This window comes from Anticarsia gemmatalis, chromosome 20 (assembly GCF_050436995.1).
Source record: "Anticarsia gemmatalis isolate Benzon Research Colony breed Stoneville strain chromosome 20, ilAntGemm2 primary, whole genome shotgun sequence".
In the NCBI taxonomy this organism is placed as follows: Eukaryota; Metazoa; Arthropoda; class Insecta; order Lepidoptera; family Erebidae; genus Anticarsia; species Anticarsia gemmatalis.
In genome coordinates, this window is record NC_134764.1 from 5504754 (window position 1) to 5520590 (window position 15837).

General features: G+C 36.1%; 1 protein-coding gene across 1 annotated transcript in view; it reads left to right on the forward strand.

The window, feature by feature from the left end:
* The first annotated feature begins 194 nt into the window (after positions 1-194).
* Positions 195-15837, forward strand: part of LOC142981726 (uncharacterized) — a 19546-nt gene continuing 3903 nt past the window's right edge. Inside the window, exons 1-2 of the mRNA XM_076127821.1 lie at positions 195-396; positions 990-1156. Coding sequence (XP_075983936.1) covers positions 1014-1156 — 143 coding nt within the window. The 5' untranslated portion in view covers positions 195-396; positions 990-1013. The remainder of the gene's footprint in view (positions 397-989; positions 1157-15837) is intronic.

Sequence of the window (15837 nt, forward strand, 5' to 3'; positions counted from 1 at the left end):
TTGTAACTAAAATAAGTATATAATACAAAATTAGAAGAAAAAAATGTGTTTTGGAAAGAAACAAGCCGGAGTTAAGATTTGTCAAGTGCAGATTGTGGGACCCGGTGGAGCCATAGTGTGTCGTTCTCGTAACTCAGCGTCGAACGTGATGCATCGCATGAAATGGAACATCCATAAACTCTGAACAAGAAACGGAACGGAACGCGTACGTGTCCGCCATTTTGGTTATCAAACTGGATCGTACTGTTCTTTGCGTAGTTTCGTGTATATTTCTTCGTATTTATTTAGGAATGATAAATAATAAAAATGCGTATGTGATTTATATCGTATTGTGAACGGTTTGTGCCTAGAAATGTCTTGTTAATAATTAGCAAGAAAGGCTTTAGCAAATTGTAGGTAAGTGCAAAGTGTAAAATGTGTTTATGGTGGCGTCATTGTTGATGCAAATCGTTTTATTTTTTCTTGCTATAGTGTATTCCGGATATATAAATGATCATAGTGTTATTTGGGATCAAGAATATCCTTAACATTCAACTAAAGTGTCGATAACTGGCATATAAATATCATCTAGTGCAGCCCCTCTTGATAACGTTGATTATAGGCTATAGCATTCATTTGCAATTTAACGTTCCATTGTAGTCGTAAAATGGCTACAATTGCTGCAAGTGTATTAGATGAACTACAATTTTGATACAATGCAAACAACTAAATGTTAAAATTAAATTGATAGCAACCTATATTTACGTAGTAATTTATCAGCAGTAGGTATTGATATGTTGTCGTTCATGGTAACCAGTGGTTTCAAGGTGTAGTCAGACAAATACATGTCATTGTATTGCTTTGATATGTTTAGTAATGCACAACCTTTGCTAATGGATATAAATTTCTCCTTGCCAAAAAATCTTATGGAAGAGATTTTGTTTAGGTACTTTACAACTACCAAATTCTGTAAATCAAAAAATGGACAGGTGTTTTCATTTATTTTGTAGGTCCTAATACTGTGAACAGCCATCATGAGTGTCATCATAAGACTGCAAAACCTACCATGGTCCGCAAATGCCCTGGACATTAGGAATTTCTTTCGAGGCCTTTCCATCCCAGAGGGAGGAGTACACATCGTAGGCGGCGAGCTTGGAGATGCGTTCATTGCCTTCAGGTAGCTATACGTAACATTCAAATTACATCTGTATCTGGTTATTTTCTCTGAACGTATAATTTCATTGAAAATATATCAGGACTTGATCTCATTAAAGATTATAAGCAATTAGTTTATAAGATTTATTATATTTATTTTTAATAAATGGACGAGTTTATGATGGTGTTTAAACCCCATATAATATTAAAAATGGATACTACACATTCAATGAAAAATGCTGCTGAAAAATCTGTTGTCAGATTTTCAACGATCACTGACACTGAATCGTCACTATATCAACTACACTATCTATAGAGCTTATTGATCACATTATTTGATTGAGGAACAACTTATTTGACCTTTCCACTAAGGGACAGCATCTGTCAAATGCAAACTATGTATGTTTTTTTGCATTTATTCTTCAACAACTTATTATGCCGAGTATATCAAAAAGTTTCCATACTTATGCTTCAGGGAGTAAGCTATAAACTCAAACGTAGTAGTAGTATTTTTTTTATTAGTTACTATTTATATTAGCACTTTGATGGAAGAAATCATTGGAATAGTTTCACCCACAATGGTAAGTATTTTATTTCATTTTTTTGTTTTTGCAACATTGAGATCAGTTTTTTTGCTTTTATGAATACAGCACTATTTTATGTGCCTTTTGAGGCATTTTGGTATGTTAAAAGTTTTTAGTTTAAAAATGTATTTTCGTTACAATTTATGGTTCAGTGTATAACTCTCTATAATGAATAGCTCTCCTAAATTACAATTCAGACATGTAAAAATACTACAAACATACTAACTTAATTGAACAATTTTATCCAAAATATATTTACATTTAAAAATTTAATACTAATAAGCAAGTGTGCGAAACACACAAATAGGCAAACAGACAATTTTGATGAATGAATGAAAAAGAAATCCTATTTATTAGAAATCTTCATCTGCATTTCATAAGATAGAAGACACAGAAGGCTTCAGAATTTAAGTATTTGATTATTTTTCTATTTCGCTAATTTTCGGTAAGCCTGTGGGCAGCTAGCCTACATGGTTAGAATAGCGATAAAATAATGCACAAGTTGCAGATTCTTACTACCAACTACATACTGCAATTGAAGGCTACCCAATTGCTCTGGTATATAGATGAGCAGTCTACCCAGTATGCAGAACATTATTCTTAAGTTTTGTCTTTGTCACCATGCTTAAAGATGCTAGCTAGTTTGTTAGTTGACTTTCTAGATTAATAGTGAGCGTGTTCATAGTGCTAGTACCTTAGCTCCCTTCAGCTCCAGCCATTTACCACGGGTGTGGTTACAATTTAGTATGCGACTGCCTGACATGACAATCATTGGACAATGAATGGCGGTTAAAAGCTAGGTTAAAGTAATGCTGAACATCAGATCTAAACTGCTTCATGATTAGGTTCGTACCTTCAGGAAAGTGTCTTAAAATCTAGGTCTGAAGTTATTTACTAGTTTTGCTAGGTTTTCTTAAATAATTAACCTCTATTGTTAGTACCTAAATACTAAAAACGAATTAAGCAGTTGAGATAAATGTTAATAAACTCATATTCTAATGTGACTAAAACAGGATAAAATTCACTGATTTTTACTAAAAATCTTCACAAGAAATAAAACTACATGACTCTTATGAACGCGATGCAACGGTGATACATCAGACTGGTAAAATGGTTTAACAAGATCTGAAGGTGTTTTCTTCAGAATTCGCGTGTTCGACCTCTTTTTCGAATGACTATCTATGTTAATCTGAAAGTATGAAATGCTTTTGAGTATTATCTGTTAGGCTGGAATCTTTTTCAGTAAGTATCTACTGAAAAATCTATTTTTGGAAGTCTACAGTTACGTGTATATTGTATCGTGTGCGATTCTGATTATAGGCTTCTTTTTAAGGTTCGCGTAATATGAAGAAATAAATGCAAGCTTACGCAATTTTTGTGTAGTAAGAGGGCATGATAGACCTAGTTACGTCTTAAGTTTTTTAATAACAATGAAAAAAGTCGGTATATTTTGCTCTGGGACTCTAGTTGTAGGTATCGATTTTATAGTTAAACTAGGTGAGTTTTGTCGCATTTGAAGTTCTGGGATATTTTCTATCGATCTGTTGTTACTGTTGTTCCTTCTTACCGATTTTCTATTTATCTTACGGAGTTTCATAACCACTAAAACATGTCTATAGGGATGATATGCTATGATGATGGTGGATATTTCGTTACGTCTTATATTTTCGTCCTACCTTGTGAAGCTGCTGTCCTAGATGACAAACCTGTAGAAAATTTTCTAGGCTAAGACATTTTTGTAGGAGTTCGGAAACACCTGAGAACACATAGTACAAAGTTAAGTTAAGCTAAGGGCATTTAGGCCGGAGAATATGAGAACTTTATACTAAATGAAAACATTAGATTGGAGTATAAATTACTACTTGAAGTCGATATAAAAAATTCTACTATAGTTAAGTTTCGCGGATGGAGAGATCAGAGATCAAAACTTAATTAATTTATACATTGATTGAAAATAAACGCCAACCGAATAAATTTAACCCATCTATCCTATTGTTGGATGACGGTCTCCTCCCGGAATCAGGGAGGGGTAGATCTTGGATTAAACATGCTAGCCGGGTGCAGGTGGGGCAGACGTTCATCTCAACATGAAGAACTTTCAGGCATGCACTGTTTTCATCACGATATTTTCCTTCGACGTTCTTTTTCTTGTTTGGTTTTTGGTATGATGTTAACTTAATTTGGTTAAAATCTGATTATATAATATGTAATGTTTTGACTCGGCTCAACGCCAGCTGGATCTACTTTCAGTCGCGTTACAAATTAATATTTCAGTAGGGACGAGTAAGAATGAATGTTCGCATAGCACTTTTAATAGTTTTTGAGGCAATTTTTGATCTTATTTAAATGTCATAGTCAGGAACACCAATATCGTCATGAGATAGATTAAATTTTAATGTGCTAGGGCGTATTAGCGAAACTAGCCTATTACAAATTTAATGGTGCTGTTTTAATTACTCAACGCCATTATCGACTTTTCATCGACCATTGCTTTGTCGGCTGCATTTTACAAACGATGCAATATTAAATTTGTTATATTTATACTCAGTGATAATGTTTAACCAATCATTTCATACGTGATGGAGTGGAGGAAACTACTTATAGACAAGTAAGTTCGGGGACTGTAAAGGTCTGATAAATGTCTTAGGCAAAATATCGAATGTACCTATAGTCGTACCAAACGTCTAATACTAACTACATTTAACTACAATGAGTTGGCTGATGGTACTAAAAAAATGGTTTTATGCTTATTCTGAAAAGTATTGCTGAGTTTAACAATATTTTCTCGCCGAATTACTTCCTGGATTATACTCCCCTTTATTTTTTACTTGACCCACTATGATGGCTATTGTCCAATTAGTAGAAATTAGGATCTTACATTTAAAAAATATCTATTTCGCACTATCGCTATGGTTTACCATCTCTACGCACCACTTAGGAACACTCGGCATTATTACTTACTACCTATTATTGACAAAAATCTTTTCAAATTTCGTGTGTGTTACACAGAGGTATTTCTACTTAGACAATAATAAGCCTAAAAAGATAAGTTCGCAGAAACCTATTGATCGTCTAAATTGGCTCAAGTAAGGCACCTGCATTACTCCCGACTAAAACTGGACTGAGCAGACTGCTTTCACACTTTAAAAGTATTCCATAAAATTGATACAGTTTACGCGTTCAGATATGCGTAATAATAGTCGGTTATAATAGTTGTTTGGTTATTATTCAGAGTGTTCAGACTGCTGGCTGGCGAGAAAAATGTCACTAGTTTGTTGCTGCAACAACTGAAATAATTTGCTAGTGATATTCGCTTGGTGGTCCGATCATTCGCCGTTAGACGAACCAGCGGTCATTCCACAGAATAAGTAATAGTACTATCGTACAGAAGGTCCACTTCTGAACAAAAGTGGAGTTTAGGCATAAAAAAATGCCTACACTAACGACTGCCACACGAAATTGAAACTTATCGCGCTGCGCGAGCGTTCATACTCCGTTGGGTATCGCCGCGCGTCTCCGGTTCCGCCGCCGGAACACAGGGTTATCACTAGTCGATATAAATATTAAAATAAATCAATAAAGAGAACAGTGTGTACCTATGCAAATACAATACTTCAAAACATGTTAATCTGTTCCTAATAGTTTCTGAAAAACCCATTAACCATTATAAAATTAAATTATAATTAAATTGCTGTCTGGCCATTAAATAGATATAGGTATCTACATAACTTTACTATAGGTAAAATCAAAGAAGCGGGATTTTTGTTGTTTAGTTGACATTTTGTTCATTTAAACAGAAAACAGATTAAGAAAATAGATAACTGTAGCTAGCACCAATCGCGCGACGCGGTCAGCGAGCGCGCCGAGTGGCAACCTACTGAGATAGGCCGCATATGCGGCCCGGCGGCTGATCATACCTATTCTGCGGAGTGGAATACCCCTGGTCATTCTACAATGCTGTAAGGAACGAAACAAATAATTTTGCATTAACCCGTATGATATATTATGTCTAGCACCCTAACCCTTCGAAACGACAGTAAGATACACCAAATGGTGCCTAGCTATAATCTAATTGAATACATAATGAAAATGTTGCGGTTTAAATGAATGAATGAAGAATTTGACGACTAAAAGCGTTTCCTTTTCATTAGAACTGTTTGAAATAATTATTGCATCAACTCGGGATAGCGAAATTTCTGGTGAAAGATACTAGTTTAAAACAGACTGTAGGTTACTTGTATTCAACTAAATCACAGTAGTTAATTGCTCGAAGAATGAGGGCGTAATGGACTTTTTCTATAACATTATTAATAGTGAAGTATAGGTAGGTAGGAATAAGCTTTACTAGGTACTTTCAAAATAAACACGGGACAAAAACACGACTTGGTACACAATGCGGACGATGACTAATCCTTAGTTGCTGAAATACGACAGTTACCTACCCAAAATGATGAATGAATATTAGCCGATATTTCATAGCTCGGTTAGTGAAGATTGATGCTATCTTCTGACATTTATATTTAATTCTATCGATACAGAAATACGTGAAAGGCTCAACCCACGCATCAATTTATCTTCCAGTTTTCACTACCCTACACACCGAGACTTAGTGGCGCCTGATCATACTTTATTATATTTATTTTCTTAACATCGACTGAAGCGTAAATATGATTTTGAAACAAAGATTAATTATAATTGGACTTTCTTAATGTATGTATCCAGATATCAAAGTTTAGGCTTTCCTTGCATTTGTGATGTGTACCTACATGGATGACTAGTTTTGTATGTTATGTCTAGTCACTTTATGTATGTACCTAATTATTTGCAAATATGGATAGGAACTTGACGAAAATTGTCCTTATGGCGAGACGGGGTATTCTTAAAAAGTGTTAGCTGAGGTATGACAAAAAGACGAATGCTTTGAACAATTTCCGTGCATTTTTTCTGGGAAACATTCTTAATTCTATAGTCGTAGCAAACACATCGTTTCAGAAACACTGAACGTCACCGCCTAGTTATTGACTCCCTTTAACCTAACGTATGCCCAAAGGAGTTGTTATTTCGGCTAAGGCTTTTTACGTCACCGATGTCACGCTTGCGGGTCGTCACATAGTGGATTACTTGAAATCTGCTATCATTTTAGAGTCTAGGGAGCAATCCAGACATAAAGGATGTGATATGTGAACAGCGACGTAGTTTTATCTGCAGACACTACTCAAAATGTTCTGTTTTGCTTGCGATTTACGAACTTGAATTGGTCGCGGGGCCAGTTTCAAACACTTTCATACGTGCAGGGAATACAAACGAGATGATAGAATGGTGGTGAATCTGTATATGTGTCGAATATGTATGCTACGACCTTACCTAATACGCGTTGCACTTACACAAGGGAATTATATAGGACACCGATCGGCTTGATGGGATGTGATGACGAAAAGGCTTACATACCTACAACTTTTTTTTATTATTATTTCGTTCGTGCATCTTCGATACAGTCGTAGTTACGTAAATAGATTTTGTATATGATGATGAATGCTGTAGGTAAGGCCAACAAATCCAGAAATAGTCCACTGTCTTAGTGACATTCTTTAAAATAAATCTCAACGCCTTTTTACTAATGACAAAAAAGAAAATCACTACTGTTAGATACAGGTACGCAAGTCAAAACATAATAGCAACTTCATTCTCAAATTTTTAGTTACGATTTTTTTAAATAATTCATAGTATGTTCCAAGGGGAAAAGCTTTCTTTGATCTGAAAATAAGAATCTTAAAATTCTGATTTGTTAATAACTGAAAATAAAGCAGGTTCCTAACGGGAGCTTTTCTGCCCCCTAGTGGGCGCTGAAAAAATATAAAATTGGTATAACTATTATGTAAAGGGGCGCTGATTTATTTTATTGTGAGCAGGCGCGGTAGTCCACAAATGGGTAGGAACCTAGCATTTTCATTAAAAATGTACGATCTTTCTTCAATAGAGGTAAGTTATATGAACGTGAAGGGATGCCTTGAGATTTTTCTGCCTTAAACAGAAAAAACTGAATGCTAGAATTAAAAAATGTATGTGAAGGTGACTATATCACAAAAAGGTTAATGTTTAGTCAAAGCGCATTAGGGACTCAGTAGAATGATGCTTATCGAACTGATTATTGAAATTTGCTTATGTGCCTAAGAATCAAGGAAATGCGTACTTACCTATGGAGAAAGTAACCAGTAAATTAATGAACTCATTATAAGTAATTCCTGCTAAAATACTAACTACCGAGATGTGGTCAAGGTAATATAGGTATAAAAATGTTGCTGTGGGAATCTAAAACTGGTACAATCGGTGAAATGTTTAATGGTATGCAATTTTCGGCAAGTCTACGAAGACATCATACAACTTTACAATATGAATTGTCTTTTAGCTCAAACCAATAAACATTTAACTGGATCTTAAAAAATATTGTTACAGAAAACTCCGCCATTTTATCTAGAAAAAATCTAATTAATAATTATGACATCGTAGTAGCTTAACCTACTTTGTGAAATCACAATATGAAGCTAGCCAAAATTTCTAGAATGGAGGATTTATTCTACTAGTGGAACCAAAACGTTTCTTGGAAATGGATAGGCTCTATCAAAACAGCACAGGCAGCGATAAACATTTCTGCACTTTTACTCAGAAAATTGTCTTTTCAAAGGAATATACTAGGAATGAACTCGAAGCGCAAGGTGTAACAACAACACTGTTTGCACAACAATATTCGTTTTCAGGTATACCTCAATTAACACTTTACACGGTTAGTCCAAACTGTCTGAAAATAATGTCAAAAAAATTGTATTTCCTTGTTCAATGCTTTGCTCGTCCGATTTTTTCATTCTGCTCCAATTAATAACATGTATGTGATGTGTAGGTATGCTCGAAGGAGGATGCCCAAACTGCGACTGCAGTTTGCGAATGCAAGAGTTTATAATGTGTAGGAATCGATAATTTAACACATGTCATCATGTCAATTTCATCGTTTGTACCCGCATTGACAATGTCATTTTCTCTACTTGATATTGGACTCCATAGGAAATCTAGTAAACGGAATATTATCTCAAATTCTGGTTGGTCTTCAGGCAAGGGTTAGAGGTCTTCCACAGATCTTTATCCAATTTAACGAACACACCAGCAAAACTCAGCTGTCCACCTGTAATAAATACGATTGTTTGTCGAACTGTTAACACCAAAACCTGATATTTTGGTAGTTAACCGTTATAAAAGAGCTGGACAACATATTGATGTACTTATGAATGACGAAGGCCGTGGAAGAGAAATCATACACATACTGGTCAAATGTCAAGAGCCTAACAAGTTAGACACCGGCTATTTTAACGGATCAAGCCTGCCAATGAACCTGACCGCTGCAAGATGCAGCCGTCCAATGCTGGGGTCAGGTTAAGGTTTTGTGAAGGTTAGCGTAAAAACAGGTCCTTCACAGTTCACATACAGACTGCGCACACTGAGCTTAAGTCGTGGTTAGACTCTAGTCGCGTGCTCCTCGCCTCCTCCTCGGAAACGAATCATGTCTGCCTCACCTTTGGATTTGTTTTAAACTTTACGTACATAGGTAATCGCTTACGTAACCAAAGTGGATCGGCAGTTACGGCAAATCCAATAGCATAATGCATGCTGCAAAATTTTCTTCTGCGTCTATTTCGTTTGAAACACCTTGAAGCTTAAAAAAAATTGTTTACGCACCTTTGCTGGGATATTATCTGCTATTTGGTGCCAGTGGGGAAAGCAGGCGCAGTTTTAGATACACGTAAGATCGGTGATGACTTCACAACAAAGTGTTGTAGGTTTGTTCTCCCAAAACAAAATCAAATATTTTTGTTCAAGTGTTAACACTTATAATAGTCATAATAACACTTATGAATGTTCCGAAATGAGATAATTTTATGATGGTGCTAACTTTATAAATGTGCATTGCTGTACGGAATTTACATTAAGAGTAGCTACCTCTATTTTTATGCGGGTTAGTAAGTTTTATTTGCTTGTACTTAAGTACTAAGAGTTGCGCTTGCGACCACACCACATTTAGTGGACATAAACAGTGAAAATACCATCTCTATATCGAAAATCCCAAACCACAGCTTCCTGGCACTTCGCGTACCCATTTTTCAGGTCCTTTATCAGGAGGAACGTCTTGAAAGAAGTCCAACTTCACATCACTTCGTTACACATAACTCCATAAAAGATATTGCATTGCGATTGGGCAATTGTATCAAAAACGTCAGCAATATTGTCAAATGGTTATCTAAAACAGATAGCCAAAATATAGAGAAAGCTTCTCATCATTTTTACCAAAATTAGCCACAGCTTTTCTCTACTCACTACAAGGCGAATTCCCTTTTAATCCCACCTACTTACCTCTCTCTTACTCATCGACAGGTGCAGTGTAAATTTTCCAGTCTACAGTAGTAAAAAAAACAAATAAGTGATCACCTATTATTATTTTCTTAATACCACTGTGCGTAAAACAAACCAAGTAGCCAACTATGATCTAATTAATGACTAATAATAATTAGCTCAAAAAACAACTTCGAAAACCGTTTGGTTTCGCGTTAAGATATAAACATATAATGCATCTTCTTAAAGAGGTAATGTACGAACATTTCCGTGAACTTTGAGTCGAGAAACTTCCCGTGTGGTAACCTTAAAACCTGGTCATCTTGGTCATCGATAAACAGTCTGAATATAGTGACATGTCTCGGTATGTTATCAGCCCGATCCAGATCGAGCGATCCATGTTGGATCGGCGTTCCGGTGATCGCGGACCATTTGTCGTGGATAGCTCGCGTTCCAACTTCGCACTTTGGATCGCGTCTTCGATATCTGCCCCTGAGCGCGAACAGGCGCTTGCTGTCGTTTGCTATATGATCATGTGCTTCGAGCCGCAATATATTTAATGTCTCTCACCAATATGTGAAACTGATCACTATTAATAATACCATAACGCCTCATCCATGGCGCTCATCGTGTGACTTGATTATTTTTTCGTGTAAGTACTTAGTGCTGAAAAAGTATGTCCACTCTTGCCCGTCCAGATCTGCTTCAAATGCGCTATGTACAGGACTACACTACGTGAGTTGTGCAGGAGGTGCTCATGTGCAATGAGTGTACTCTATAAAGTAGCGTCCGCTAAGCTTTCATTGAAGGCACGATGCGCCCGCGCATCTAATCCAAATAGTTTCGTTCCTCTTAGATTGATGGTCAGGACTTAAACTCTCTAAACACGACTACCTTTGGCATTGGTTTTTACGCTGACATTAAAATAAGTATGATGTCAGTAACAGGTTTCTTATTGCAATTTTGATAATGTTCTCATCTACACCGTTCGCGAGTAGTTTGCGTGCGATTACTCAACCAATCGTTAGATCTGGACGCTTTGGCATTTTTACGTTCTTATACCTAAGTAATAAGACAGAACAAAATTTCTGTTTCACGTACTTAGGTACTATTTCAAATTACTTCTTACTCCTCTTTAATGTACCGTGCAAGGGATTTCATTTCAATTAGTAAATTGTTTATAGGTAAGTTGCAGGTATCTAGGTTGGTACTGATAGAAAATAGAGACTACTTTCAAAACCTCAGGCAGTCTGTGATTTTCAAATCAACAAACTAGTTAGCACTATAGCTACCTACTTAACCAGTACTTATAACCTTGAACTTGAGCATACCTAATTTAGATTTTTTTATTTTAAGTAAGGACAGCAGCATCAAACACGTCGCAAGGTAAAGACGAAACTAGAAATATCCAATAGATTCCTCAATCATCCTACATAGTGGTTTGTTTTAAATAAGCTTGATTCACTAAGTGCCTTTTCCGCCATTTCTTTAGGTACAATAGACTCTCATAAATACATATGTACATAGGCAGCAAATTCACGCTTAGATTTAAACTGGGCTGAAGTAAATAGCTGCTTGTGACAATTTAGGTTTTATTCCTAAAGCTAATGTAACCAGGTGACCTTAGTCGGTGCTCAGTTTTCTGAAGACGAAGGTTTCTCCTCCTATTTTCGTTTTACATGTTTCTCTTTCACTGTCAGCGCGAAGCCGTCGTTGTTGTAGGAAGTTACTGTTTTTTTTCAGGATCTTTGCCTTTTAGCTATCCAGCTCCTGATCGAAGGTTTTATGAATTCTGCAAATTAATTGAATAAAAAAAACGAAATGCTGAGTTATACCTAGGGACTGACAAGCTTAAGATTATGAGCCTATTGAGTTATTTAAACTCCATCTGCATACACGCATAAAAAAATAAATTAAGAATCAAGACCACTAGCGGCGTAGCCTGGCATATGAGTTTGTCACACTCCTTTTGTAAGATCGTAAAAATGGGTATACAGTTAAGCACACATAAATGGAAGCATCATCGGGTACATGATTAATTATTATATATTTTTATCATTCTATGAACATCTGTCCAGTCCACTACTGCAGATGCAAGTCTTAGCTTGCAACGTAGGTACCTATGGCTAGTTTTCCACTCGAGACGAAAGTGAGTGTTCTCACTAAAACGGTGCATTGTGTGCAAATACGTAGTGTGACTAGGTACGCGTTGCTAATCTCTAAACAGAGCAAATGAGTGGCACGAGGACGGTTGGCGGGCTTCTTTCAGATACTCAATCAATCGCAACACATCCTTCCCTTGTCTTAAATAAGCAAAATCCTTACTCTGCCGAGGTGTTTCTTCCAGAACTGTGCCAAACGAAACTGAGTGATTCTACATTAACATACTTCTCACTACGCATCCTAGCACATCCCTGATGGAAAGACAGCTGAAGTTATATTTCTAAATTAAGCACTATTGCTAAACGTCTGCTAGCTGTTACGAGGTAGAGTTTGATACTGCTACTTAGGTATAGTACATTGATTGTATCGTATAGGGACGTATTGTCCGCTCAAAAACCTCGTGACATTATTCCGACAGAAACTTGTCGATAAGGGCCCTTGAACTTGTAACTATTTTTAGTCGTCAGTATGTAGTGGTACCTACCTAAGCTTTTTGTGGTAGCGTAGGGGGTAACACAATACATATTGATTTATGTACTGAATCGATCACGATCAAAGATTCCGGAAGTGCAGAGGAGCACTAAGTGAGGTTTGTCGGAACTGTCACCCCAGGAGGTAAAAAGGGGGAAAAACTTTTATATGAAAGTTTTCTGACCTTTCTTGGATAATGTGGTGATAACGGGAAAAATAAACGATTGTTGTAGAATGTAGATACTGCTCTCGCGCGATAGTTAGTTAAGCTACATGTTTTAATACCACATGCAGTTGATATGGAACTTAACACAAAATTGTACCTGACTGAAATAAGTATACTTAGAACAAAGATTTTATGAACATGACTCAGGTATCAAGTGACAACCCATTGGCAAACTCTCTTAAATATTTATTTAAACTATAAATGATTAAGCATCGTGATCATCTAACACCGAGATTTTAACCAGAAATTATGGACACATTTACGCTTAATACACTAAAAATATTTTCCTCCTGCCCTACAGAATGAACTTAACAAAATACGGTTTTTACTTTCTAGGGATTATGCTTAGAAATTAACTCAATTCTTCACTTGCACTTAGTTTTCCGATATTATTAAGACTTGATTCACTTGATCCAGGATACATTTTCCGGCAACGTGTAGGAGCTAAAGTAACATCAAGCAACATTCCTTACTTATATTTATTTTCACTTAGTTATGTTTCAAAATTCTATCACTGTATTATGCATACTACATATTCTATGTCTATTCAATCCATTCATTTCCTTATCTTTTTTTTTTTTTTTTTTTTATTAACCCATATCTGTCCCACTGCAGGGCAAGGGTCTCCTCCCAAACGAGGGGGAGGGGTTAGGCCTTGAGTCCACCACGCTGGCCAAGTGCGGGTTGGGGACTTTGCATGCCCTCAATAAATGTATTAAACAAATTTTAGGGATGCAAGGTTTCCTCACGATGTTTTCCTTCACCGTTAGAGCAAGTGATAATTATTTCTAATACACACATATCTTCGAAAAGTCATTGGTGTGTTGCCTCGGTTTCGAACCTGCGACCACTTGCGTGGGAGGTGCCAACTTAAACCACTCGGCTATCACTGCTTCTTTCCTTATCTGTATCATATTATTTTAATCTATCGTTACTAGTGCTCGGATAGGTAATTATGAGGTTTCAAACCGTAATCTACTTATTTTTTTATAATAATGAACTAAAATGAAGAAATAAGTAGTAGGATTAACTAGGTCAATAATTCTTGTCGCTCTGAATTAAACTAAATTCTAAACACATTTATAATTTAACTGCGACTCAGAAAAGGGCGATCGAACTGTTAGTGCTAGTAGTAAGTAGATAACAGATGAATGACTTCTTACAAAAGGCTGTTGGCTGGCTTCTATGCAAAATACATACACAGAGGGTTTGAGCAAGCTGCAGTTTGCAGTCTGTCGCGTAATACATAGCTGTAAAATCGTTAAACCTTAATTAATGCAATTTAAAGACTATTGTAATTGTGAAGACGATATCGAGAAGCTATAGGTAGATCGGTTAGACAGTAAGAGTGTAGTCCCACCAAACCTATTGCCCGATTCCAACTGAAAGTGTAGTAAGTTTCTAAGCGATAGCAATCCAACGATAATTCTTCTTTCTTTGAGCTGGTGTGTTGATTGCATGTCGAAGACTTTTTAAAGAATATTAATAAAAAAAAGTAGGGAAAAACAAATTAGGAGAAACTTCCGAACGGCAATGTCAGCAATGTATCTATCTGATCCTTATGATTGACACTGAATCTGTCTAAAATGTATAACCAGTTTATTATATAGGCGACGAATTAGCCAATATTATCCGATAGATAGACGCTATCTCGTTAGTGGCGCTAGGACAACTTTTTGTGACACATTTTTCGCAAGTAAGTATACACTTCTGAGCAGAGCATCAGCAATCAACGTAGAAAGGTACCTACTGTTGTCGCGATTAAAGTTTTCAGTTCTCTTTCAGAGAGATAACGGAATCAAGCCAGACAACAACTTAAAACATTTTTGTGATTTTTACAATCGAAGTTATGATAGGTATAGGATTTTGTTTATTACTTAGATAATATAAAGTAAGTAGTTAAATAAAATTATCATGAGCGTATATGGATTGTTGTACTTTAAAACAAATAAAACTAGTGTAAACGTAGGTAGGTACAAAAGTTAGACACTAACTCTAGAATTACGTGTTTAAAAACAGCATTTTATAAACATAAAATACCTATTCAATTATGTACTTACTTAATCTGTATAAATAAAAATTACCTAATCATAGAAATGTAGGTAGGTATGTACCTACTACATCTTCAGCACCAAGTCGGATATTTCTTTTAAATGTTGGTAATTGTCAGGACAAGGTTTGCACGGGATCAACGGAATCATTATTTCCGCGGGAATGGGATTAACATACTATGTCTATACCCGGACGAAGTCGGACCGGGCCGCTAGTAAAGTATAATTTACTTAGAACGAAATTGTAAATATCCATATGTAAACAATAAACTTTAGGTTATTAATGCTCCAGAATTGCTATACCAGTATACCTTTATTACCTATACGACACGGGTATTGAACCTAAGGTTCCATGCTTAGCACTCGTCAAGTTATGTGGATTAAATAATACCCAATAATATTACAGCCACGTTGCACTATTTTTGGATATGTATCGAATGACTCATCAGCGAATTATTGGCGCAGTGGTTAGCGTGTGGTGGGTTCGAATTCCACCCGGGACATATATTTGTGTGATGAGTACGAGTATTTGTTCTGAGCCTGGTTGTATATTTCTGTATAAGTATGTTTATCAGTTATTTTATTGTCATAGATCAAGCTCTGCTTAGTTTGAAATCAGACGACCGTTATTGCGTTGTCCAATGATACTTATTTCACATTTAATGACATACATACATTTGCTGCTACTTAATGTAGCAGATAGGTAATCTGACACATATTCATATTAAGAAACTAGCCCTTAGTTTCGCTTGCGTCACGTCATAATTTTCCCCGTTTTTGTAACATTTTTCGTTACTACTCCGCTCCTATTGGTCGTAGCGTGATGATATAT